Source organism: Coregonus clupeaformis, chromosome 20 (assembly GCF_020615455.1).
Source record: "Coregonus clupeaformis isolate EN_2021a chromosome 20, ASM2061545v1, whole genome shotgun sequence".
Lineage (NCBI taxonomy): Eukaryota > Metazoa > Chordata > Actinopteri > Salmoniformes > Salmonidae > Coregonus > Coregonus clupeaformis.
The window spans coordinates 15,687,363-15,714,569 of NC_059211.1; the positions used below are offsets into that span (position 1 = coordinate 15,687,363).

A 27,207-nucleotide genomic window follows, 5' to 3' on the forward strand; every position below is an offset into this window, starting at 1 on the left:
CCACCTTAGATTTCTCAACATTTTGTTGCAAAGTGAGATTAAAACGTATTTAATTCTCATTTTTTGTCAACGATCTACACAAAATACTCTGTCAAAGTGGAAGAAAAATAGTTTTTCTTTAACGATGAATGGAAAATAACACTCATATACCTTGATTAGATAAGTATTCATCCCCCTGAGTCAAAACATGTTAAATATATTTGTGAGTCTTCTTGGGTAAGTCTCTTAAGAGCTTTGCACACCTGTATTGTGCAATATTTGCCCATTATTCTTTTCGAAGTTCTTGATGCTCTATCAACGTGTTTGGTATCAGAACTAGATAGCAATTTAAGTCTTGCCATAGATTTTCAATCAGATTTGTCAATACTGTAACTTGGCCGCTCAGGGTCTTCTTGCTAAGCAACTCCAGTGTAGGTTTGGCTTTGTGTTGTAGGTTATTGTCCTGCTGAAAGATGAATTCCTCTCCCGGTGTCTGGTGTTAAGCAGATTGAAGCAGGTTTTCCTCCTAGGATTTTGCCTGTGCTTAGCTCCATCCTGTTTTTCATCCCAGTCTTTGGTAGATGTCAAACATACCCATACCTTGATGCAGCCACTACCATGCTTGAAAATAAGGAGGCAGTTACTCAGTGATGTGTTGTGTTGGATTTACCCCAAACATAAGGCTTTGCATTTAGGCCAAAAAGTGTGTTCCTTTGCAGTATTACTTTAGTGCCTTGTTGCATACATATGCATGTTTTTTGTATATTTTTTTTATTCTGTATATTTTTTATATGTATCTCTGAGACAATATGGGCTTCATGACCTGTGTAAACCTAATGGTCTACACACATTTTTCCATTGACTTGAGTCGTAACATGAAGCTTAACACCAGTGGTGTCACACTCTAGACTAGAGCCATACTCAATGTCCCAACAGACCTCTCACTGCTTAGAGCAGATCCAGTGCAACCATGCTGAGGGCTGCTTGATACTACAAACATAGGCCTGTTACTTAAAAAAACGAAACATAGCAGTACTGGAAGTCTCTTTGGCTAACTTTCTATAGCGATGCTAGCGGTTATAGTGGATACTGTGCCTTCAGAAAGTATTCACACCCCTTGACCTTTTGCACATTTTGTTAGCCTGCATTTCAAATGGATTAAATTGAGATTTTGTGTCACTGATCAACACACAATACCCCATAATGTCAAAGTGGAATTATGTTTTTAGAAATGTTTACAAATTAATTTAAAATGAAAAGCTGAAATTTCTTGAGTCAATAGGTATTCAACCCTTTTGTTATGGCAAGCCTAAAATAAGTTCAGGAGTAAAAATGTGCTTAATAAGTCACATAAGTGGCATGGATTCACTCTGGGTGCAATAATAGTGTTTAACATGATTTTTTTAATGACTACCTCATCTCTGTACCCCACACATACAATTATCTGTAAGTCCCTAAGTCGAGCAGTGAATTTCAAGCACAGATTCAACCACAAAGACCAGGGAGGTTTTCCAATCGTAGATGGGTAAAAATAAAAGAAGCAGACATTGAATATCCATTTGAGCATGGTGTAGTTGTTAATTACACTTTGGATGGTCTATCAATACACCACGTCACTACAAAGATACAGGCATCCTTCCTAACTTAGTTGCCGGAGAGGAAGGAAACCGCTAAGGGATTTCACCATGAAGCCAATGGTGATTTTAAAACTGTTACAGAGTTCAATGGCTGTGATAGGAGAAAACTGAGGATGAATCAACAACATTGTAGTTACTCCACAATACTAACCTAAATGACAGTGTAAAGAAGAAAGCCTTTACAGAATACAAATATTCAAAAGCATACTGTTTGCTATAAGGCACTAAAGTAATAATGCAAAAGATGTGGCAAAGAAATTAACTTTTTGTCCTGAATACAAAGCGTTATGTTTGGGGCAAATACAAAACACAACACATTACTGAGTACCGCTCTTGATATTTTCAAGCATGGTGGTAGCTGCATCGTGTTATGGTTATGGTTGTCATCGGCAAGGACTACAGAGGTTTTTTTTTTATAAAAAGAAACGGAATAGAGCTAAGCACAGGCAAAATCCTACAGGAAAACTTGGTTCAGTCTGCTTTCCAACAGACACTGGAAGACAAATCCACCTTTCACCAGGACAATAACCTAAAACTCAAGGCCAAATATACACTGGAGTTGCTTACCAAGACGACGTTGAATGTTCCTGACCTAGTTACAGTTTTGACTTAAATCTGCTTGAAAATCTATGGCAAAACTTGAAAATGGCTGTCTAGCAATGAGCAACTTGACAGAGCTAGAATATTTATTTTGAAGAATAATGGGAAAATATTGTACAATTCAGGTATGCAAAGCTCTTAGACTTACCCAGAAAGACTCACAGCTGTAATCGTGCCAAATTATTTTCCAATAATAAAACATTTCCACTTTGACGTTAGAGTATTTTGTGTTAGCTCGTTGACAACAAATTACAATTAAATCCATTTTAATCCTACTTTGTAACACAACAAAATGTGGAAAAAGTCAAGGGTGTGAATACTTTCGGAAGGCACTGTATGATGTTTTTTCCTGTGTAGCCCGTCACCCTGCCCGCATGGAGCTGTCTGCTCCACAGCCACTCAGTGTGTGAGACAGCCAGATCTGCTTCAGACCCCATCACACTCGAGTGTGTGAGCCAGACTGAGGTCTGTGTGTGTGTTTAAAATACAATCAGGGGTACTTCTCTCAGCTGTTATTGGGAATCACAGCTCATCACATCCACCAGCCTCTCCATCATGAGAGGAGAGCAGTAGTCAGCTCAGTTCACAGCAGCTCTGGCTAACACTGTACTAATGTAGCGGCGTCACGTTTTATAATTTTATAACTTCCATTTCAGTTTGATTTCAAATTAGAAATGGATACATCTAATTGTTAGTTTAACAATAATAGCAGTGTTCAAATGATACATTGACTCTGAAATGTCCGAAGTCTCTATGGGTTGCCCCATGTTGTTATCTTTGATTGTGGGTGGGGCTCATATTGATATTTCAATTCTTATACAGAACCTCCTAGCCCTGCTGTAATTCAAACCCTGAATAATAGCATATACATTCAGTATTGTTCACGAATCACAAACCTCTAATAATACAAGACTGGTTGTTTCTGATGAGCCAGAGATGACAAACTGGGCTCTGATATTAAACTGTAGTCCTTGTGTCTTCTGCAGATAGTGACAGTGAGATCTCCAGTGGGACCGGTGATGTGTCCAAGGACTGCCCTGAGAAGATTCTGGAGTCCTGGGGTGGAATCCTCAACAGATGGTAAGACTCACAGGGAGTGGCAGTCATGATGACCACAGTTCAGTTGGGCAGTTGTACTGAAAATGTACGCAATCATCAGAATCATTGAGCTGAGGAGGATGATGATGATGATGGATTGCATGCATGGGAACACTTTACCTACAGTAGTGATATGTAGCATTCATAAAACATTCATAAAGCCTTCATATGCATGACATAAAAAGTTATACTGTATGTACTATATGGCTGCATCTTTCGCAAGGTCTCAAAGCGCTTTGAAGTGAAAGTGTTCAACTCAAATTAATCGGTTATTGATGTACAACGACACTCTTTATGTGACTGTCATATACACGTCATTATCTTCTCTATATGCTTTGTAACTGTAACCATATGAGTACCTCACAAGAGACCAAATGTAAGTCTAACAGAAAGATGTAGATAACTGCTTAATTATTTGATTGAAACACATTCAATGTATACATTTTCTGAAGCGCCCCGTTTTTCCTCCACTACATGAAGATAATAATGTGAAATTGTTTGCATTACCACACGTTGCTTTCATATGGTCACATAATAATAACATTAAGGGGCCTCCATTTCAATCCTCATAAAAACAGATCCCCGGAACGCAACGTTGATAATGGATATCCCATGCCTGTACTGTAGATGGCCTTACCCCGATACGTTTTGCTGTTGTATGAAGAATAGAACCCAATTTCTTAATGTATATCAGATTCTTAACTACCTCTGTGTTGTGTGTCAGGCATGGGAACCTGTCTGTGCGGCCGAAGGGCCTGACGGCGCTGGTGAAGCCTGGGGTCCCCGAGGCCCTCAGGGCTGAGGTCTGGCAGCTTCTCTCAGGCTGCCAAAGTGACCAGGCCCTGCTGGAGAAATACCGCATCCTCATCACCAAGGTAAGGAGAGAAAGACACACGCATGCTTGAACACTGATACACACACACATACGATGGTACACACACAAGCCCACACCTATTTATCGACATAATCTCACACACAAAGATGTTTACAGATACACTAACACCTCACTCACACACACATGCTGTGCTCAATGACTCACATGCTCAAACACACGCACTCGCACACAATTATTGATTCCCACATGTATTTGAATGTACACTCTCTCCAGTTCTGTTGTCTGAAGTGTAGAGGTTGTGAAGTTGCCTTCAAAATGGCTGCATGTTGGCTGTGATGAGAATGTAAGTGTTGCAGAAATGAACAGAAGTTAGTCAAATACGTGTACTATATAACCATCATGCAAATTGTCATTTCGAGTGTAGAGATTGAGACAATCCTTAGACGTTGGTGTGAAAAACATGCTCTTCAACTTGTTGTCGTGAAAGTGTAGTAATGATTTAAATGCATGTGCCCTGCAGGGAATCTCTTATAACTATTGCAGTAGATGTCACCTTGCAGTTGTCCCTCGTTCCACTGGAGAGACTGAAGGACTGTCACAACTGGCCAGTAAATTAGCTCCATAAAGAGCCTGCCATTTTAGAATTGGAAAAACTTCATTGTCCACACAATTTGGAAATGACATAGAAACAGCATTGAAACATCATAATTTCAGTTCAACTTGAATTTGCTAGATAATTTCAGTTCAACTTGAATTGCCAGATCATTTCAGTTCAACTTGAATTTGCCAGATCATTTCAGTTCAACTTGAATGTGGATGGTCTGATCCCACAGCGAGCAGAGTTGGTGTGCATTTAGCTAATTCTCTTATGTTGCTCTTGGAGGTATGCTGGTTCTGATGCCAAGTATGGGTGATGGCAGGAATTTTCCCACAGTAAAAAGGGACTATTGTTGACACTGGCACAATTTAACACAGTCCTCGTGGTGAAATAATTATTTTTTAGATTTGGTTTGACAAGGGGATAGGGAAGGGACATGGGGACACTCAGATTTGGGTGTCTGACAACAACCCGTAGAGAGCATCAAATCTAGACTTTAGAAAAGGTTCAAACTCAAATGTAGGACCTACTGCATGCTAGAATTTAAATGCAATTCAGTTTACTATTAGCTTTAGATAAATATAAAATTGTCAAGCTCTTGCTGCAGAAGTACAAAATGTATGTCTATAGTATGTGGTAGAACAAAAGTAATATAATGATACGTTTATTTCTCCAGCATTCAGAGATGTACAGTAGTGTATCTCTGGCATCCTAACCCTAACATGTTCTAGCGAGGTGTGCTACTAGGCAGTAGCCCTGTCAGTGTGTGACCTCCTTTACTTCACAGATCACTGTTCTATCACCCAGTGTGGGGCTTGTGGAGACGATGTGTCAGACAGAGAGGCCCCACTGTCGTCCTAGCACTAAAATGCCACAACTAATGTAAAGCATCCTTCCCTGTAAGCTGTCCGACAGCTAACACCCACATAACCCATAGCTGTAGGCTAACCCCCAGCCAGGCTTACCCACAGCCCCTTGACTGGTCTCTCCTCAGTCTCTTATCCAACGGCTGGTATATAATGGCACAAAATCTATTTTGGAGCAGCCAGGATTTTACTACCTCAGAGCTAATTCTAAAGTGACTAATATGTTGATGTTTTTTTTGCATGAGGACATGTGAGGAGAATAACTAGGCGACAGCCCCTCACTTTTATGTATAAAACAATACTCATTCCTTTCAGGAGAAGAAAGGGCTTAAAATACAACACACTCAGTAATAATTAGCCTGAAATAGAGGGATTGACGAGAGATGGGTAAAGAGAGGTAAAATGGATCCATAAACTAAAGGTTACCGCTCGCGCATGGGGCATAAAAAAATAAAACGATAGAAAGTCGAAGAGGCGATTCGGACGAAATGAAAGAATGGAACGGAACAGGCTTCTCCTTTGACATGTATTTATGCTGGGCTGTCGTTGTCTCTTGCCTGGCAGTGTACATTTACCCAGAGCCTCAGTTCTCTCTCTCTCTTTCTCTCTCTCTGCCCGCCCCAGCCGCCTTACCTTGCCTCCCATGGAGGCAGAAAATAGCAGCAGTCTAGATGAGCTGCTAAATATACCACTACACTAGCTTACGTAAGGCAGGTTATGTGACAGAAAATGTCCTGGTGAGCGCTCACTCATTCATTGTAATTCTTTGAGTGGGCTCCCTTCCTTATTGGATGTAATGATATTGATAGACTGGTTGGCCGGTGCTATTAATAGCCAGCGAATATCCCAGGGTGGGGGGAGGGGGGACGTAGTGTCGTAGGGCTCGATGTCTGCGTTATTAATGGGCCGGTCTCCAGTCGATGATGATTCTAATGCTGATTTGAATCCCAAGTAATTGTGCCGTGGTTGGTTATGGGGGTATAAATCAGGGCACATTTCACTCTGCTTTCTGACGGTGACACTCATAATTGACAGTGACACATAATTGCATGTGGCACTAGACAAGAAGATACAATGCTGGGTTCTAATGCAGGAAAAGGGATTTCTTGGAAGGAGAGAGGGCTGTTCTCTGCTGTTGTGTATGTGATGCGTAGAGTAATTCGTTGAGGCTCACAGTGAATGTTTCTGGTAGGACATGTACAGTATAAGAAACATTATCTGGCAAGTTGCCATTGACTTAATCAAAGCTAATACTCAGGTGTCTGGGGTACTGAGACAGACAAATCATGCCTTTTGCTCTGCAACAATTCATGTTTGAATTTTAAAAAACGTTTTGCTATATATATATTTTTTGGCAAAAAGACACTTGGCTGAATGTCCTTTCAAACAAGCATTTTCTCAGAACAGGATTTTTGTGTATATTTTTTTGTGTTTCCCTGGTTGCCTAACTCCTGGATATCAGTTTTGATATGGTTAAGTGTCATACCCTCTTTACTTTAACATTACATGCAGTCTGCACACATTCACACACGCACACACTCGTCCTAGGTGTCGGTCTTCAGATTATTGCTAAATTGCAAATAACTCAGTTCCCAGTCTGTGTGGCACTGTGCTGGGAGTATGCGTGAAACGTACATTTTCACAACCTTTTACTCTCCCTGTGTGATCTTTCAAAGGTGTGCTGCTGTCGAACCATGGCTTAAAAAAGATTGAAAGCTATTTGGAGTCTGCTCCTCAGAAAGGCACTTACGCTGTAGTGCTGCCAATTCACATTAGAGTTAGAGTTCCTCTGTCTGGATCAATCAAAACCAATGACAAAAGTTGGATGGAGGTTCAAATTGGAGGTCTCAAACATTGTGGTGTTGGCCTGTCTCTGAGATTGGAAGTCACTGATGTCTGTGGAAAGAAATGATTGTTTTGCCAGAATGAAGATTGATTTTTCGTCTCTGTGATTGAGGTATTTCACGATTCACAAAACTTAAATTGACATCATTATCAATATTTCAATTATTTGCTTACTAGGCCTATTTTATATCTCAAATGTACTATGAGAAGAATAAAACATTTGATAATTACTATTTTTACAATTGCAGTGATGCACTATACTGTATTTTTTTTTGTAAAGAGCCTGTATGAATGTATGAAACATGAAAAACTTATACTACAGCTCAAGCCACAGTTGGTACTAACAGACTGTCCCCTTTCAGGGGTAAAACTGTTATCTTCAGAGGCTGTGCCACTTTCAATTCTCACCTGGATCCCACTAACGCATTCTCTTCCACTCAGACCCGTAATGAACAACAGTTCAGTCTTTATGAAGCATGTAATTAAGTCTTCGATGAGGGATCTTTGTCTTTCTCAAAGTGCTTCAGCTCCATTTTTGTCACATTTGGCCCACACTCCAGCTAGCTTTGCAGTGGTATTTAGTGAGTCTCTGCAATCAAAGGTAGCATCAGCAGTGTAGAGAGTCGGACTAGAATGAATCAGACCCACAGACAATGCTGTACAAATGTTCACTGGGATGAGCTGCCATGGAAACATGCTTGGAGTTGAGTTCGTTCTACTTGTGATGCTCTTCCGTGCCCATATTCTGTTCTGTCTGATTTAGATCCTTCTAATATGATGCTCCCGGATACTGGCTTGGCTTTGCTGCTCTTTGAACTAATTGATCATTTTGTTGTTACTATGGTAATAAGATATTATTCATGATTAACTTTGTCAGGCTGTACTAATTTGTCCATACAAATATTTACATCTTTCGACTATCACATTGCCACAACTTGGTTTGAAGGCTGACAGAGCTAAGCTCCCATTGATTGGCCTCAAAAATGCTAATCCTAAAATGCTATGTAAATAAACAGATCTCAAGTCGCCTACTTCCCTGGTCAATAGACTACTTGCTAGATTAGGTGTTAAGATAATTTCATTAAGATGGAATTTTGGTAACATATCTATTTAAATGGTTACTGTGCTCAATTGCACCAAGAGCAGTGTTCGTACGGTTATGAAAATCCAGGAATGTCATGGAAGTTTTAAATTGTGTTTCCAGGCCTGTACAAGTTTTGGAAAATGATCAAATCTGAAAAGTTTTGGAAAAGTCATGGAAATTAATTTAATAATTTCTGTCAATGTAATTTATTTAGGGACAGGTTTTAAATATTTTATCAATCAGATAAAAATCAACATATCAGCCAGGATCATAATGACACTAGCACATCTGTGTTTGTGCGCATCACCTGCGTAGTGCGAGACGAGTGGGCTTAGCTCAAGGAAAGAGAGACAGTCGGACATTGCAACAGCAGGTAAGCCTATAACATATGATAGAGAACAGATTAACTAGGTACCCAATTCAAAACGTATCTTGTGCCCTTTAGTTAACGGTTTAGCTATTATTAACATGTATTAGTGTTTTTGTCTTGTCCCAAAATAGTTTTCAACCGACATTCGACCATACAAAGTTGATTTACTTTTTTTGAATGATTCATTTTTATTTATTTTTATGACGAAACGAACAATTCACTTTGCCATTGTATTAGTTGGGATTCGTTTCAATCGTGGTGAATCAAAATAATAATTTATGAATCGTGAACATTCATTTTAGGAATAAAGATTAGATGTAGCCTTTCTTTTGGATTAGGCTATGTGGCTTCAAAACTTGTTTTGTAGATACTTCCAGTTGAGTTGGGCGTCCAACATATGGGACATTGCAACTCAATAGATGCTAGTCAGCCTGCAAAGTAAACACTTCTAATGTAGCGAAGATAAATATGACTAAACTAGAAAAGGTACATTTCCTGAACATTTGTGGGCTTGCTTCAACTCAATAAAATTATTTGGTGCCTACCATAGCCATTTGATCTTTGATATATTGAATGAGCAAATTATTTCAAAAGGTATAAAACGTTTGGTTGTAAGTTGCAATGTTTTATATCAAGGGTGGTCAACCATCCTCCAGGAGAGCTAATGGGTGTGCAGGCTTTTATTCCAGTCCCGCTCTAACAAACCACATTTTAGGAATGAGCTGCTCAACCGAGCCTTGATAAACTGGCTCTGACGTGTGACAAGCCTGCACACCCAGTAGCTCTCCAGTCTGATTGTTGACCACATGTTTTATACAGTTGCCTAACAGGTATTCTACTTTTTGGGGGGTTAATTGCCTTGCTCAACGACAGGAGATGGTACATGAGAGAGCCGCCTCCCAGTGTCGATACGAAATCATTCCTGTTCTGAGAAAATGCTTACTTTTTTATACGTACATAGAGACGCTGCCAATTGTTGGTAATGGAAATTGGGTTCAAAGTCATGAAATTCCATCTGTCAAAATGTGTATGAACCCTGCAAGAGGCAATCCTGAATTGTTGCATGTCTCTTGCGTTAGACTCTTTCAGCCTGTGCAGGTGATACGGTTATGTAAATCTCTTTTTCATTTCACATATTCAAATAGATAATCTACACTTCTCCTTCCATCAAATTCATCTCTGGAATTCCTCTGGGTTTCAGCCCTGTCTTCTCTGTCATTGTTCCAGCCATAGCTACCTCTGTGTTCAGTTTCCGAGCTGTCATCCCTTTCTGCATGAGAAGTGCCCTTGGGCTCAGTGAGTATCTGTCACTCACAATACCCCCCTCAGTGTCTCCAGGCCAGCTGCACTGCTGGGCCACAGCCCACCCACCAGGCCCCCAACCCCCCCTCCTCACAATGCAGTCCTGTTCACATCCCCCCCCTCCAGCACTACATGGACTTTAATGCAACCCACCACCTTCATTTACTCAACTCCCATTCACACAGACCAGTAGCCTCCATTAACAGTGCATGCCATGCTTTGTCTTCAACCCCTGAAGAATCACTAACCTGAAAAACAAGAGATTTGATTTCTCGTCTGAGAAACACATGCTTCGTTTTGCCGTTTGACACCAAATAACACAATGGAGAAGGTGGGGAAGGAATGGCTGTAGATTTTTTCACGTGTTGTTCATCTGGGATATAGGATGGATGTTGCATTTTTAGCCCCCGCCGAACAGATCTTTTCGCTCTTCATAAGATCAGTGTGTTGTATTTGTACGGGCGCGGAGCCATGCTGTGCTCAGTGCTGCTGACACATAAATTACAGTTTGTATTAGGGAGAAACACGCCAAAGCCCAAAACTGAGTGTGAAGGCCACATCACAACAGCTCTCTGACTGTCTTCGGATCAGACTGAGGCCCAAGCAAAAGCCAAGGGCGCAACTGGGAATCCAATGAGCTTTCCCTGACACATAATAATATAAGCTAAGAGCTTAATGGAAAAAGAAAGTTGTATAAAACAGTAGTAAAAAAGGTAAATATAGCTACAATTTTCACAGTATTATGTAGTAGTGGATAAAGTAGAATTCAATTACAACCATTTAAATTACATAATTATCCTTATTGTATTTTTTCACTACACAGTACACTCTTTATTTGTTGAATGACCTCAGTACCCTGGGTTTAACTGTATCACTCTCTTGACATTTAACCTTAATTTCTATGTAGGGATGGGCATGAGTAATCGAGTACTCGAACGGACATCAAAACTCGATCTTTAACCTGAGATAGTTTTACAGTTTAAAAAATGTATCTATTTTGTGGAATGTGCCTGTAAGGCAAGTGAAGTGTTGTCCAGATTTTTGTTTATTTATTTGTATTTAAGACAACTTTAATTTGCGTTGAATCTAGTGTTCCATTTGTACATGTGCATTTGCGGGGCACAAAAAAACCAACAAGCCAAGCATCACACAGTGTTTCTCCCTAAATTCCTTTTGCCGTCAGTGTCTCAATCACTCAATTGCGTTCCGACCACTCCCTCACACACGCGTGCTTAGTGCGCACACAAGCTCCCGTTAGGCCTACAGAAATAAATGCCTCTAGAAAACGTATCTAACTGATGGGATACACAAGCTACATTCCTTGCTAAATGACGACAGTTTTATCACAAAATCGAAATGGTCTGGTTGATTAATGTACGGAAATGTGTGTTCCAACCATGAGCTGCAGTTTTGGAATAATTGCATGTAGGCTACTTTGCGAACTAGTGCAATTTTATAATTGGTTAGCCTAGGCTATAACCCCCTAAACATAGACAGGTTCCACTCTGAAAATATGCAAAAATTACCAACTGTGGCTCAGTTGGTAGAGCATGGCACTTGCAACGCCAGGGTTGTGGGTTCGATTCCCATGGGGGACCAGTACAAACAAATATGAAAATGTATGCACTCACTGCTGTAAGTCGCTCTGGATAAGAGTGTCTGCTAAATGACAAAAAATTAAATAAAGCGTATTTTCATCAGAATCATTATGCCTAGGCCTACTCACCAAACAGATGTCGTGGCCATAATTCATCACCATGCAGTGTTCAATGTGGAATTGTTAATCCATTTAGAAAATTCTAAAGACAGGCAGAATAAACTAAATCGAACGCCTGTATATCGAAAATAAGAACATTAGTTTGCAACCCTGAAAGAACTCGCCAAATTGAGCCATTTCAAATGATCACTTATAATTACTTTTCCAGATGCGAGATAAGCATCACTTCGCACTGGGAGCTTTTTTCATTTGGATTTTTCATTTTATTTTTACTGTAAAATAGATGCGTCTTGAATGTGATAAGGGCTCAGGAAATAAGAGCTTCTTGTCTGCTAATTTAACAAAGGCCATAGGCTATGCACCTATGCAATATTAAGCTTTTCTTTCACATCACAACTAGCTCCATGAGAAATCATATGCTTATTAAGTACACAATGCTTATCTTGGAGGGGGACAAGCAGCACCAATCTCGCATCACATCTTTTGCCACTGCAAAGCACCATTGTGACTCCGCCAGAGCCGAGCAGGTAACGCAGGTAACGCAGCTCATCAGATCAAATCAAATCAGATTGTATTTGTCACATGGACCAAATACAGCAGGTGTAGATCTTACAGTGAAATGCTTACTTACAAGCCCTTAACCAACAATGCAGCATTTTTTAAATAAAATATTTGCACAAATAAATAAATAAAATGAAATAAACTAAAGTAAGAAAAAAAGTAACACAATAAAATAACAATTACGGGGCTATATACAGGGGATACTGGTACTGAGTCAATGTGCGGGGATACAGGTTACTCGAGGTAATTGAGTTAATATGTGACCGACCACCTGTATTCGGTCCTATGTACAGTGGGGAAAAAAAGTATTTAGTCAGCCACCAATTGTGCAAGTTCTCCCACTTAAAAAGATGAGAGAGGCCTGTAATTTTCATCATAGGTACACGTCAACTATGACAGACAAACTGAGAAAAAAATATCCAGAAAATCACATTGTAGGATTTTTTATGAATTTATTTGCAAATTATGGTGGAAAATAAGTATTTGGTCAATAACAAAAGTTTCTCAATACTTTGTTATATACCCTTTGTTGGCAATGACACAGGTCAAACGTTTTCTGTAAGTCTTCACAAGGTTTTCACACACTGTTGCTGGTATTTTGGCCCATTCCTCCATGCAGATCTCCTCTAGAGCAGTGATGTTTTGGGGCTGTCGCTGGGCAACACGGACTTTCAACTCCCTCCAAAGATTTTCTATGGGGTAGAGATCTGGAGACTGGCTAGGCCACTCCAGGACCTTGAAATGCTTCTTACGAAGCCACTCCTTCGTTTCCCGGGCAGTGTGTTTGGGATCATTGTCATGCTGAAAGACCCAGCCACGTTTCATCTTCAATGCCCTTGCTGATGGAAGGAGGTTTTCACTCAAAATCTCACGATACATGGCCCCATTCATTCTTTCCTTTACACGGATCAGTCATCCTGGTCCCTTTGCAGAAAAACAGCCCCAAAGCATGATGTTTCCACCCCCATGCTTCACAGTAGGTATGGTGTTCTTTGGATGCAACTCAGCATTCTTTGTCCTCCAAACACGACGAGTTGAGTTTTTACCAAAAAGTTATTTTGGTTTCATCTGACCATATGACATTCTCCCAATCCTCTTCTGGATCATCCAAATGCACTCTAGCAAACTTCAGACGGGCCTGGACATGTACTGGCTTAAGCAGGGGGACAAGTCTTGCACTGCAGGATTTGAGTCCCTGGCGGCGTAGTGTGTTACTGATGGTAGGCTTTGTTACTTTGGTCCCAGCTCTCTGCAGGTCATTCACTAGGTCCCCCCGTGTGGTTCTGGGATTTTTGCTCACCGTTCTTGTGATCATTTTGACCCCACGGGGTGAGATCTTGCGTGGAGCCCCAGATCGAGGGAGATTATCAGTGGTCTTGTATGTCTTCCATTTCCTAATAATTGCTCCCACAGTTGATTTCTTCAAACCAAGCTGCTTACCTATTGCAGATTCAGTCTTCCCAGCCTGGTGCAGGTCTACAATTTTGTTTCTGGTGTCCTTTGACAGCTCTTTGGTCTTGGCCATAGTGGAGTTTGGAGTGTGACTGTTTGAGGTTGTGGACAGGTGTCTTTTATACTGATAACAAGTTCAAACAGGTGCCATTAATACAGGTAACGAGTGGAGGACAGAGGAGCCTATTAAAGAAGAAGTTACAGGTCTGTGAGAGCCAGAAATCTTGCTTGTTTGTAGGTGACCAAATACTTATTTTCCACCATAATTTGCAAATAAATTCATTAAAAATCCTACAATGTGATTTTCTGGATTTTTTTCCCTCAATTTGTCTGTCATAGTTGACGTGTACCTATGATGAATATTACAGGCCTCTCACATCTTTCTAAGTGGGAGAACTTGCACAATTGGTGGCTGACTAAATACTTTTTTCCCCCACTGTAGCAATTGAAATTGTGTTTTTTACTTTGGATGAAAGTAGTCTCAGAGCTAGAAAATTGTATATCATACACTACAGTTGAGGAACAATGGGAAAGTAATTCTGATTTGGAAAGTTAATAAACTTGTAACCCCACTGACTAAAAATGTAAAAAAAAATGTAAATGAATGTTTTGGTACACTTATTGGAGAGCCCTTTGTCTACACCCATTCAGCATCGTTCCCACCCTCTTAAGCCTTAGCCCCACCACTCTCTTTAAAGATTCACGTGAGGCCATGTGCTAAACAACCAAAGATTTAAAGACTAAAGGCTGGTTTATACTACGTCTATCGACATGTCTGTAGACAGTTGTTGCAGTGACATGAACATTATATTGTCGTCCGACATCAAACTTGTCGTTATGAAAAAGTATAAACACAAAAATGACAGGCTGCATGACATCAGTAGCCTGGTGGTCCAAAATAGCATAACTGGTGTATTTTAACACCAACAAACCCATCTGTTTTTAAAAATGAATTTAGAATATGTCAATCTATCAAACCAGGCAACTAAAAGCAACTTTCTAGTTTCTAGCTTGTTGGCTAGCTAGCTAACGTTAAGTTAGCTGGCTAGCCATTTCAAATAATGACTATATTATAGCTGACAACGTCTTAACCTTAGCTAATTTTGATTAATTATTACAGGTTAATAAACTCACAACAAGATCATTATTTACAAGTTAATGGCGATCTAATTACATAAAATCGCTTAGGTCCTAGATGGCAGGTAGCTTGGCCCCAGTGATGTACTGGGCCATACGCACTGCCCTCTGTAGCGCCTTGCGGTCGGATGCCGAGCAGTTACTATACCAAGCAGTGATGCAACCAGTCAGGATGCTCTCAATGGTGCAATGGTGTGGAAAAATAAGTGTATAGGAGCAAGCTTTGCATGAGAATTATGTGCCAAACAGTTGCTGTTAATAATTACAATATTATACTTTTTTCTGACCATTTGAAAGTGTAAACAACACTAAATAAATAAGTGTAGCAGAGAGTATGTTCTAATATTTTCTTTTAATATAAAGCCTTTATTACAGCAGACTAAAAACAGCATGCATTCGTGAATTGCGTTTTATTTGTTGTTTAGTCTAATTATTCAAAGCTCCCTTATTTAATTAAAAAACTAAAATGCTTGATTGCATTTCAAAGCATTCATGTCTCATATGCTGTGTGATGGTATGAATGAATGGTTGATTGATTGATTGATACAGTAGCCTATATATTGAAATATAATCCTAAGTAAATTACGGTATTAAGACTGAACAGGACGCGCACTTAGGCCTACAGCTCGATGGTGGTTATACAAGGCTGCTGTACAAAGCCTACAAATGATAATGACCTTACTTATTATTATAATGATGATCATAATAATAATTGTAACAAGAAGGAGATCAAGAAAATTGAGGGTATAGTAGCGATAGCTGCGTGCATATTTTGTGACAAATAGGAGCTCGGCCCCCCTTTTCTGTAGTCCACGATGAGCTCTTTTGTCTTGCTCACGTTGAGGGAGAGGTTGTTGTCATGGCACCACACTGCCAGATCTCTGACCTCCCTGTGGGCTGTCTCATCGTTGTAGGTGATCAGGCCTACCACCGTTGTGTCGTTGGCAAACTTAATGATGGTGTTTGAGTTGTGCGTGTCCATGCAGTCGTGGGTGAACAGGGAGTATAGGAGGGGACTAAGCACGCACCCCTGAGGGGCCCTCGTGTTGAGGATTAGCTTGGCAATGGGTTGTTGCCTACCCTTACCACCTGGGGATGGCCTGCCAGGAAGTCCAGGATCAAATTGCAGAGGGAGGTGTTTAGTCCCAGGGTTCTTAGCTTAGTGATGAGCTTTGAGGGCACTATGGTGTTGAACGCTGAGCTGTAGTCAACGAACAGCATTCTCACGTAGGTGTTGCTTTTGTCCAGGTGGGAAAAGGCAGTGTGGAGTGCAATAGAGATTGCGTAATCTTTGGATCTGTTGGGTCGGTATGCGAATTGTAGTGGGTCTAGGGTTTCTGGGATGATGGTGTTGATGTGAGCCATGACCAGCCTTTCAAAGCACTTCATGGCTACCGACGTGAGTGCTACGAGGCGGTAGTCATTTTGGCAGGTTACCTTGGCGTTCTTGGGCACAGGGACTATGGTGGTCTGCTTGAAACATAGGAATTACAGACTCGGTCAGTGTGAGGTTGAAAATGTCAGTGAAGACACTTGCCAGTTGGTCAGCGCATGCTCTGAGTACGTGTCCTGGTAATCCGTCTGGCCCTGCGGCCTTCTGAATACTCACATCGGCTACGGAGAGCGTGATCACACAGTCGTCCGGAACAGCTGTTGCTCTCATGCATGGTTCAGTGTTGCTTGCCTCGAAGCGAGCATTGAAGGCATTTAGCTCGTCTGGTAGGGTCGCGTCATTGGGCAGCTCGCGGCTGGGTTTCCCTTTGTAATCATAACAGTTTCCAGGCCCTGCCACATCTGACAAGCGTCAGAGCCGGTGTTGTAGGATTCAATCTTAGTCCTGTATTGATGCTTTGCCTGTTTGATGGTTCGTCGGAGGGCAAAGCTGTATTTCTTATAAGCGTCCGGATTAGTGTCCCGCTCCTTGAAAGCGGAAGCTCTAGCCTTTAGCTCAGAGCAGATGTTGCCTGTAATCCATGGCTTCTTGTTGGGATATGTACGTACGGTCACTGTGGGGATGAAATCATTGATGCACTTATTGATGAAGCTGGTGACTGATGTGGTATACTCCTCAATGCCATCGAATGAATACCGGAACATATTCCAGTCTGTACTAGCAAGGCTGTAGCTTGGCATCCACGTCATCAGACCACTTCTGTATTGAGCGAGTCACTAGTACTTCCTGCTTGAGTTTTTGCTTGTAAGCAGGAATCAGGAGGATAGAATTATGGTCAGATTTGCCAAATGGAGTGTGAGGGAGAGCTTTGTACATGTTTCTGTGTGTGGAGTAAAGGTGGTCTAGAGTTATTTTATTTTTCTCTTTGGTTGTACATGTAACATGCTGGTAGAAATTAGGTAAAATGGATTTAAGTTTTCCTGCATTAAAGTCCCCGGCCACTAGGAGCGCCGCATCTGGATGAGCATTCTCTTGTTTTTTTGTTTTTTTTTCATTTTTTTTTTTTTCATTTTTTTTTTGTATTTTTATTTTTATTTTTTTTCATTTTTTTCGGGGGGATGGATCAGCTTAATATTGCAGATAGATTGTATCTTCTATCAATGTAATTGTCTGCATCACTTCCAATCCCCCATGTTTTTTTTATTTTTTATATATATATTCCCCTTTATTACTTTTCAACCCCACCATCCTTTCCCTACTTGGAGTAAATTAGTGAACAACAACGCCCAGGCCTCTACTTCCGGTCTATACTTACTATCTACACCTTATAGACAGAGTTAATTTTACAATAATTCTATATCTATCTATATCTATATCTATATATATATATATATTTATTTTTTTGCTCCTAAACTTCTTCTACTCTCAACCTCTCCGATCATTTTCATGATGTCCATCCGGTTTGCTTCTAAATGCCATATCTTTCTAACTGTGCTCTTTCCCAAAAGCTCCCAACATACAACCTATATACTTATTATGGACACAGTATGCTTACATTATTAGCTATCTTTGTTATTATTTGTTGTTATTTGTTATTAGTCCCATCCTTCAACTCTATTCAATACCTCCCATCTATCTCTTAACACCATCCATATAGGATTTCTATTTGCCATATATATTTCAACCATACTGTGATGTTTTACAAAAGTTCTGAACCTTTCTATTCTCATTGCTTCTACAGATTGTGAATTAAAAATAAACATTTTTGCTAAAAGTATTATTATATTATTGATTGATTGACTATGACTTTTCAGATCACCCAGTAATGCTATCTGCAAGGTTAGTTCCAGGTAAATATTGCAATCCTTTAGCCATTCCTGGACCTGTGTCCAAAAACAAGCTACAAATGGACAGAACCAAAACAAATGATCTAATGATTCTATCTCTTCACAGCAAAATCTGCAGAGCTGGGAAGATTGTATCCCCCATATAAATAACATTCTATTGGTAGCAAGAATTTTATATAATAATTTAAATTGAAAGATTCTAATTTTTGAATCCGGTGTCGTTTTTCGTGTCAGTTCATAAACACTATGCCATGGGATCGGTACGTCAAAGATCTCTTCCCAACTATTTTGCAATCTATATGGGACTGCTGTCAATCCTTTGGTCCTTAAGTGAAACTGATATACTTTTTTTATTTATCACAGTTTTCCTTAACCAATTATGTTCTTTAATGCAAGGCCGACAGACAAGTTCCTTACTTTCTCCCCCCTTCAACTTTCCTCTTCCACTTTTGCGGTAAGGCTGCAATTATTTGGTTGTAATTTTGGGTAGAGCAGACATTTCCATATGTTTTTGTTAGCTGCATGTGCGACATAACTCCACCAGTCCTACCGATGATATCATTTACGAAGATTATACCTTTTTTAAACATTCTGTCAAAAAATAAAGGTTTTTTGTCAATTAGTATATTTGAATTTAACCACAATATTTGTTGCATTATTTGTTCTGTCGTTTCTGGAGGATTAAATTGAAATTGCAACCAACTTTCTATGGCTTGTTTTAGAAATAGTGACATTTGGGAGATTATTTCCTTTTCAAATAACTGAAAGTGAGAGGTTGTAATCTGAATAAAGGGAAAAAGGCCTTTCTTGAACAGTGGGTGAGACAATCTTACTAATTTGCTTGAGAACCAGTTCGGATTTAAGTATAACTTTTGGATGACTGAAGATTTTAGTGATAGGTCTAATGCTTTAATATTTAATAATTTCTGTCCTCCGAATTCATATTCATTATATAAATATGCTCTTTTAATTTTGTCTGGCTTGCCGTTCCAAATAAAATTGAATATTTTTTTCTCATATAATTTAAAAAACTGTTTGCTAGGCGTAGGCAAGACCATAAGCAAATAGGTAAACTGGGATAATACTAAAGAGTTAATCAGGGTGATTTTTCCACAAATTGACAGGTATTTTCCTTTCCATGGTAGTAAGATCTTATCTATTTTTGCTAACTTTCTATTAAAATGTATTGAAGTGAGATCATTTATTTCCTTTGGGATATGTATTCCGAGTATATCCACATCACCATCAGACCATTTTATTGGTAAACTACATGGTAATGTAAAAATTGTATTTTTTAGTGATCCAATACGTAATATAGTACTTTTGTCATAATTTGGTTTTAATCCAGAGAGGTTAGAAAATGTATCTAGATCCTCTATGAGGCTGTGGAGGGATTCTAGTTGTGGATCTAAAAGAAAACATGAATCATCTGCGTACAATGACACCTTTGTTTTTAAGCCCTGTATTTCTAATCCTCTGATATTATTATTGGATCTGATTTTAATAGCTAACATCTCGATGGCCACAATAAATAGATATGCCGATAGTGGACAACCTTGTTTCACTCCTCTTGACAGTTTGAAACTTTCTGAGAAATAGCCATTATTTACTATTTTACACCTAGGGTTACTATACATGATTTTGACCCATTTTATAAGAGATTCTCCAAAATTGAAATGCTCCAGGCATTTATATATAAATTCCAGTCGAACTTTATCAAATGCCTTTTCAAGTCTGCTATGAATAGCAGGCCTGGTTTCCCATATTTTCCATAGTGTTCTATTGTTTCCAATACTTGCCTTATATTATCTCCAATGTATCTTCCTTGTAAAAAACCTGTCTGATTAGAATGAATAATATCCGACAATACCTTTTTAATTCTATGCGCTATACATTTTGCTAGGATTTTTGCATCACAACACTGAAGTGTAAGGGGCCTCCAATTTTGTAAATGGACTGGATCTTTATATTTTCCACTTGTATCCTGTTTCAGTAATAATGAGATCAGACCTTCTTCTTGAGTGTCAGATAATCTACCATTTACATAGGAGTGGTTAAAACATGCTAATAACGGTCCTCTTAGTATATCAAAAAAGGTTTGGTATACCTCGATTGGTATGCCATCCAACCCTGGAGTTTTCCCGGACTTAAAGTCTTTAATTGCATCCAGAAGTTCCTCCTCTGTAATTTCACCTTCACATGAGTCTTTCTGTACAATTAGCTTCAGTTAGAGGAGATGGAGGCGACTGAAAAGAAAACATATGCTTAAAATACTTTGTTTCTTCCTTCAAAATATCATTAGGTGAATTATGGGTGACTCCGTCAATTGTAACCAGTTTCATTAAGTTCTTTTTGGTAGCATTCCTATGTTGAAGATTAAAAAAGAATTTTGTGCATTTTTCCCCATATTCCATCCAGTTTGCTTTATTTTTATAATATATTACACTTGATCTTTCTTGAATAAGTTTTTCCATTTCTTTTTGTTTTTCCTCTAATTTATTCTGAGCCTCTATGTTACAGTTTTTATTGCCATCTATCTGTTCTGTTAGACTTTCTATTTCCTTTCTTAGTATAAACTCTTTTGACCTAAATTGCTTTTGTTTTCGAGATGAGTACTGAATTGCATGGCCTCTAAAGGCACATTTAAAGGTGTCCCATACAATGAGGGGATTCGCTGTACCTATGTTATGTTGGAAAAAGTCAGTTATAAATTCCTTTGTTCTAATTATAAATAAATTATCATCTAATAGGCTTTGATTAAATTTCCAATATCCTCGCCCACGTGGAAATTCAGTCAGAGTAATGTATATGCCTATTATATGATGGTCCGACCGCATTCTGTCCCCTATCAACACTTTTTTTTTACTTTTGGTGCCAACGAATGAGATAAGAAAGAAGTCAAGACGACTAGCTTGATTCAGTCTCCGCCATGTATATCTCACTAGATCAGCATATTTAAGCCTCCATATATCTACTAGTTCTAATGTATCCATGACATTCACAATTTCCTTAAGAGCATGTGGGTGATTGTTTGTGGTGTGATTTCCTTTTCGGTCCATTGAGCTATTTAAAACAGTATTATAATCCCCCACCATAATAATATTGTCTTGAGTTGCTTGCAGGCTTGATAATTTATTATATATATTGTCAAAGAATTGTGGATCATCATTATTTGGTCCGTAAAGGTTAATGAGCCATATCTGTTTATGGTCCAATACCATATTTAAAATAATCCATCTACCTTGCGTATCTATTTGGACAATTTGCACATTCGGATCGAAATTACTATTAATTAATATCATCACCCCTTTTGAATTTCTTTGCCCATGGGAGAAGTATATTTCCCCCCATTCTTTTTTCCACGCTACTTCATCTCGAATTGTTGAATGAGTTTCCTGTATACAATAGATATTATATTCCTTCTCTTTGAGCCATATAAATATTGTTCTTCTTTTGTTATTATCAGCTAAGCCATTACAATTATAACTGGCTATACTTATTTCACCATACACCATAATGAGATACAAGTTTCAAGTCTATTTATCATTATATATGTTTGTAAATTTACCAATAAAAAATAGCGTAATGATTGAGTGTCCATATAGCTGTACCGTGATATTTGCATTGCTACGGAGTAACCCTTCAATTGTTCTCCACTAATTCCCCCGCTAAAGCCCCTCCCCATCCCAAGTTGAGCCGTCATCCCAGTGATCAGCATCCCCCCCACGTCCCTCCGTATCCCTAAGGCCCCGAGAGGCCAGGACCCATCCATCGAAAACAGCACACAGTGCCACCCACAAAACAGAAGCAGGTTAACCGCCAAAAGCATTTCCAATGCTTTCACCTCTATATATATATATATCTATATAACTATTTTTTTATTTTTTATTATGCATATCCTATTTTCCATCATTATCAATTAATATGCATTCTCTTGTTTGCATTCTCTTGTTTGCTTATGGCCTTATACAGCTCGTTGAGTGCGGTCTTAGTGCCTGCATCGGTTTGTGGTGGTAAATAGATGGCTAAGAAAAATATAGATGAAGAATCTCTTGGTAAATAGTGTGATCTACAGCTTATCATGAGGTACTCTATCTCAGGCTTGCAAATCCTCAAGACTTCCTTAATATTAGAGATCGCGCATCAATTCGTTTTTCTTGATTTTTTTGTTGTTATTCTGTCTCTCACTGTTCAAATAAATCTACCATTAAAATTATAGACTGATAATGTCTTTGTCAGTGGGCAAACGTACAAAATCATCAGGGAATCAAATACTTTTTTCCCTCACTGTATAGACATATACATACACATACATATACAGTGGGGAGAACAAGTATTTGATACACTGCCGATTTTGTAGGTTTTCCTACTTACAAAGCATGTAGAGGTCTGTCATTTTTATCATAGGTACACTTCAACTGTGAGAGACGGAATCTAAAACAAAAATCCAGAAAATCACATTGTATGATTTTTAAGTAATTAATTTGCATTTTATTGCATGACATAAGTATTTGATACATCAGAAAAGCAGAACTTAATATTTGGTACAGAAACCTTTGTTTGCAATTACAGAGATCATACGTTTCCTGTAGGTCTTGACCAGGTTTGCACACACTTCAGCAGGGATTTTGGCCCACTCCTCCATACAGACCTTCTCCAGATCCTTCAGGTTTCAGGGCTGTCGCTGGGCAATACGGACTTTCAGCTCCCTCCAAAGATGTTTTATTGGGTTCAGGTCTGGAGACTGGCTAGGCCACTCCAGGACCTTGAGATGCTTCTTACGGAGCCACTCCTTAGTTGCCCTGGCTGTGTGTTTCGAGTCGTTGTCATGTTGGAAGACCCAGCCACGACCCATCTTCAATGCTCTTACTGAGGGAAGGAGGTTGTTGGCCAAGATCTCGAGATACATGGCCCCATCCATCCTCCCCTCAATACGGTGCAGTCGTCCTGTCCCCTTTGCAGAAAAGCATCCCCAAAGAATGATGTTTCCACCTCCATGCTTCACGGTTGGGATGGTGTTCTTGGGGTTGTACTCATCATTCTTCTTCCTCCAAACACGGCGAGTGGAGTTTAGACCAAAAAGCTCTATTTTTGTCTCATCAGACCACATGACCTTCTCCCATTCCTCCTCTGGATCATCCAGATGGTCATTGGCAAACTTCAGATGGGCCTGGACATGCGCTGGCTTGAGCAGGGGGACTTGCGTGCGCTGCAGGATTTTAATCCATGATGGCGTAGTGTGTTGCTAATGGTTTTCTTTGAGACTGTGGTCCCAGCTCTCTTCAGGTCATTGACCAGGTCCTGCCGTGTAGTTATGGGCTGATCCCTCACCTTCCTCATGATCGTTGATGCCCCACAAAGTGAGATCTTGCATGGAGCCCCAGACCGAGGGTGATTGACCATCATCTTGAACTTCTTCCATTTTCTAATAATTGCGCCAACAGTTGTTGCCTTCTCACCAAGCTGCTTGCCTATTGTCCTGTAGCCCATCCCAACCTTGTGTAGGTCTACAATTGTATCCCTGATGTCCTTACACAGCTCTCTGGTCTTGGCCATTGTGGAGAGGTTGGAGTCTGTTTGATTGAGTGTGTGGACAGGTGTCTTTTATACAGGTAACGAGTTCAAACAGGTGCAGTTAATACAGGTAATGGGTAGAGAACAGGAGGTCTTCTTAAAGAAAAACTAACAGGTCTGTGAGTCCCGGAATTCTTACTGGTTGGTAGGTGATCAAATACTTATGTCATGCAATAAAATGCAAATTAATTACTTAAAAATCATACAATGTGATTTTCTGGATTTTTGTTTTAGATTCCGTCTCTCACAGTTGAAGTGTACCTATGATAAAAATGACAGACCTCTACATGCTTTGTAAGTAGGAAAACCTGCAAAATCGGCAGTGTATCAAATACTTGTTCTCCTCACTGTACATACAGTTGAAGTTGGAAGTTTACATACACCTTAGCCAAATACATTTAAACTCAGTTTTTCACAATTCCTGACATTTAATCCTAGTATATATTCCCTGTTTTAGGTCAGTTAGGATCACCACTTTATTTTAAGAATGTGAAATGTCAGAATAATAGTAGAGAGAATGATTTATTTCAGCTTTTTATTTATTTCATCACATTCCCAATGGGTCAGAAGTTTACATACACTCAATTAGTATTTGGTAGCATTGCCTTTAAATTGTTTAACTTGGGTCAAACGTTTCAGGTAGCCTTGCACAAGCTTCCCACAATAAGTTGGGTGCATTTTGGCCGTTCCTGCTGACAGAGCTGGTGTAACTGAGTCAGGTTTGTAGGCCTCCTTGCTCGCACACGCTTTTTCAGTTCTGCCCACAAATGTTCTATAGGATTGAGGTCAGGGCTTTGTGACGGCCACTCCAATACCTTGACTTTGTTGTCCTTAAGCCATTTTGCCACAACTTTGGAAGTATGCTTGGGGTCATTGTCCATTTGGAAGACCCATTTGCGACCAAGCTTTAACTTCCTGACTGATGTCTTGAGATCTTGCTTCAATATATCCACATAATTTTCCTTCCTCATGATGCCATCTATTTTGTGAAGTGCACCAGTCCCTCCTGCAGCAAAGCACGATGCTGCCACACCTGTGCTTGACGGTTGGGATGGTGTTCTTCAGCTTGCAAGCATTCCCCTTTTTCCTCCAAACATAACGATGGTCATTATGGCCAAACAGTTCAATTTTTGTTTCATCAGACCAGAGAACATTTCTCCAAAAAGTACGATCTTTGTCCCCATGTGCAGTTGCAAACCGTAGTCTGGCTTTTTTTTGGAGCAGTGGCTTCTTCCTTGCTGAGCGGCCTTTCAGGTTATGTCGATATAGCACTCGTTTTACTGTGGATATACAGTGAGGGAAAGAAGTATTTGATCCCCTGCTGATTTTGTACGTTTGCCCACTGACGAAATGATCAGTCTATAATTTTAATGGTAGGTTTATTTGAACAGTGAGAGACAGAATATCAACAAAAAAATCCAGAAAAACGCATGTCAAAAATGTTATAAATTGATTTGCATTTTAATGAGGGAAATAAGATTTTGACCCCCTCTCAATCAGAAAGATTTCTGGCTCCCAGGTGTCTTTTATACAGGTAACGAGCTGAGATTAGGAGCACACTCTTAAAGGGAGTGCTCCTAATCTCAGTTTGTTACCTGTATAAAAGACACCTGTCCACATAAGCAATCAATCAATCAGATTCCAAACTCTCCACCATGGCCAAGACCAAAGAGCTCTCCAAGGATGTCAGGGACAAGATTGTAGACCTACACAAGGCTGGAATGGGCTACAAGACCATCGCCAAGCAGCTTGGTGAGAAGGTGGCAACAGTTGGTGCGATTATTCGCAAGATTTGACGGTACATGGCCCCGTCCATCGTCCCTTTGATGCGGTGAAGTTGTCCTGTCCCCTTAGCAGAAAAACACCCCCAAAGCATAATGTTTCCACCTCCATGTTTGACAGTGGGGATTTTGTTCTTGGGGTCATAGGCAGCATTCCTCCTCCTCCAAACACGGCGAGTTGAGTTGAAGCCAAAGAGCTCAATTTTGGTCTCATCTGACCACAACACTTTCACCCAGTTCTCCACTGAATCATTCAGATGTTCATTGGCAAACTTCAGACGGCCCTGTATATGTGCTTTCTTGAGCAGGGGGACCTTGCGGGCGCTGCATGATTTCAGTCCTTCACGGCGTAGTGTGTTACCAATTGTTTTCTTGGTGACAATGGTCCCAGCTGCCTTGATCATTGACAAGATCCTCCCGTGTAGTTTTGGGCTGATTCCTCACCGTTCTCATGATCATTGCAACTCCACGAGGTGAGATCTTGCATGGAGCCCCAGGCCGAGGGAGATTGACAGTTCTTTTGTGTTTCTTCCATTTGCGAATAATCATAACTGTTGTCACCTTCTCACCAAACTGCTTGGCGGTGGTCTTTGTAGCCCATTCCAGCCTTGTGTAGGTCTACAATCTTGTCCCTGACATCCTTGGAGAGCTCTTTGGTCTTGGCCATGGTGGAGAGTTTGGAATCTGATTGATTGATTGCTTCTGTGGACAGGTGTCTTTTATACAGGTAACAAACTGAGATTAGGAGCACTCCCTTTAAGAGTGTGCTCCTAATCTCAGCTCGTTACCTGTATAAAAGACACCTGGGAGCCAGAAATCTTTCTGATTGAGAGGGGGTCAAATACTAATTTCCCTCATTAAAATGCAAATCAATTTATAACATTTTTGACATGCGTTTTTCTGGATTTTTTTGTTTTTTCTCTCACTGTTCAAATAAACCTACCATTAAAACTATAGACTGATCATTTCTTTGTCAGTGGGCAAACGTACAAAATCAGCAGGGGATCAAATATTTTTTTCCCTCACTGTATGTGTGTGTATATATATGTGTGTATATATATATGTGTATATATATGTGTATATGTATATGTGGCAATTTATACCTACCTGTAATTACCTACATGTTTCAAGCAAACCACCATAGTCCCTGTGCCTAAGAACGCCAAGGTAACCTGCCTCGTAGCACTCCATGAAATGCTTTGAAACCCTGGACGCACTCCAATTCACATACCGCCCCAACATATCTACAGATGACAAATTCTCGATTGCACTCCACACTGCCTTTTCCCACCTGGACAAAAGGACCACCTACGTGAGAATGCTGTACATTGACTACAGCTCAGCGTTCAACAGCTCGGTGCCTTACAAGCTCATTCCAATGCTAAGAACCCTGGGACTGAACACCTCCCTCTGCAACTGGATCCTGGACTTCCTGATGGGCTGCCCCCAGGTGGTGAGGGTAGGCATCAACACATCTGCCACGCTGACCCTCAACACATGGGCCCCTCAGGGGTGTGTGCTCACTCCTGTA

At 40.0% G+C, this 27,207-nt stretch overlaps 1 protein-coding gene across 4 annotated transcripts in view; it reads left to right on the forward strand.

The window, feature by feature from the left end:
• Positions 1–27,207, forward strand: part of LOC121533712 (rab GTPase-activating protein 1-like) — a 170,347-nt gene that overhangs the window by 53,965 nt on the left and 89,175 nt on the right. For all 4 annotated transcript variants that reach the window (XM_041839880.2, XM_041839882.2, XM_041839883.2 and 1 more), the window contains exons 12-13: positions 3,203–3,296; positions 4,039–4,189. In XM_041839880.2, the coding sequence (XP_041695814.2) occupies positions 3,203–3,296; positions 4,039–4,189 (245 nt within the window). The remainder of the gene's footprint in view (positions 1–3,202; positions 3,297–4,038; positions 4,190–27,207) is intronic.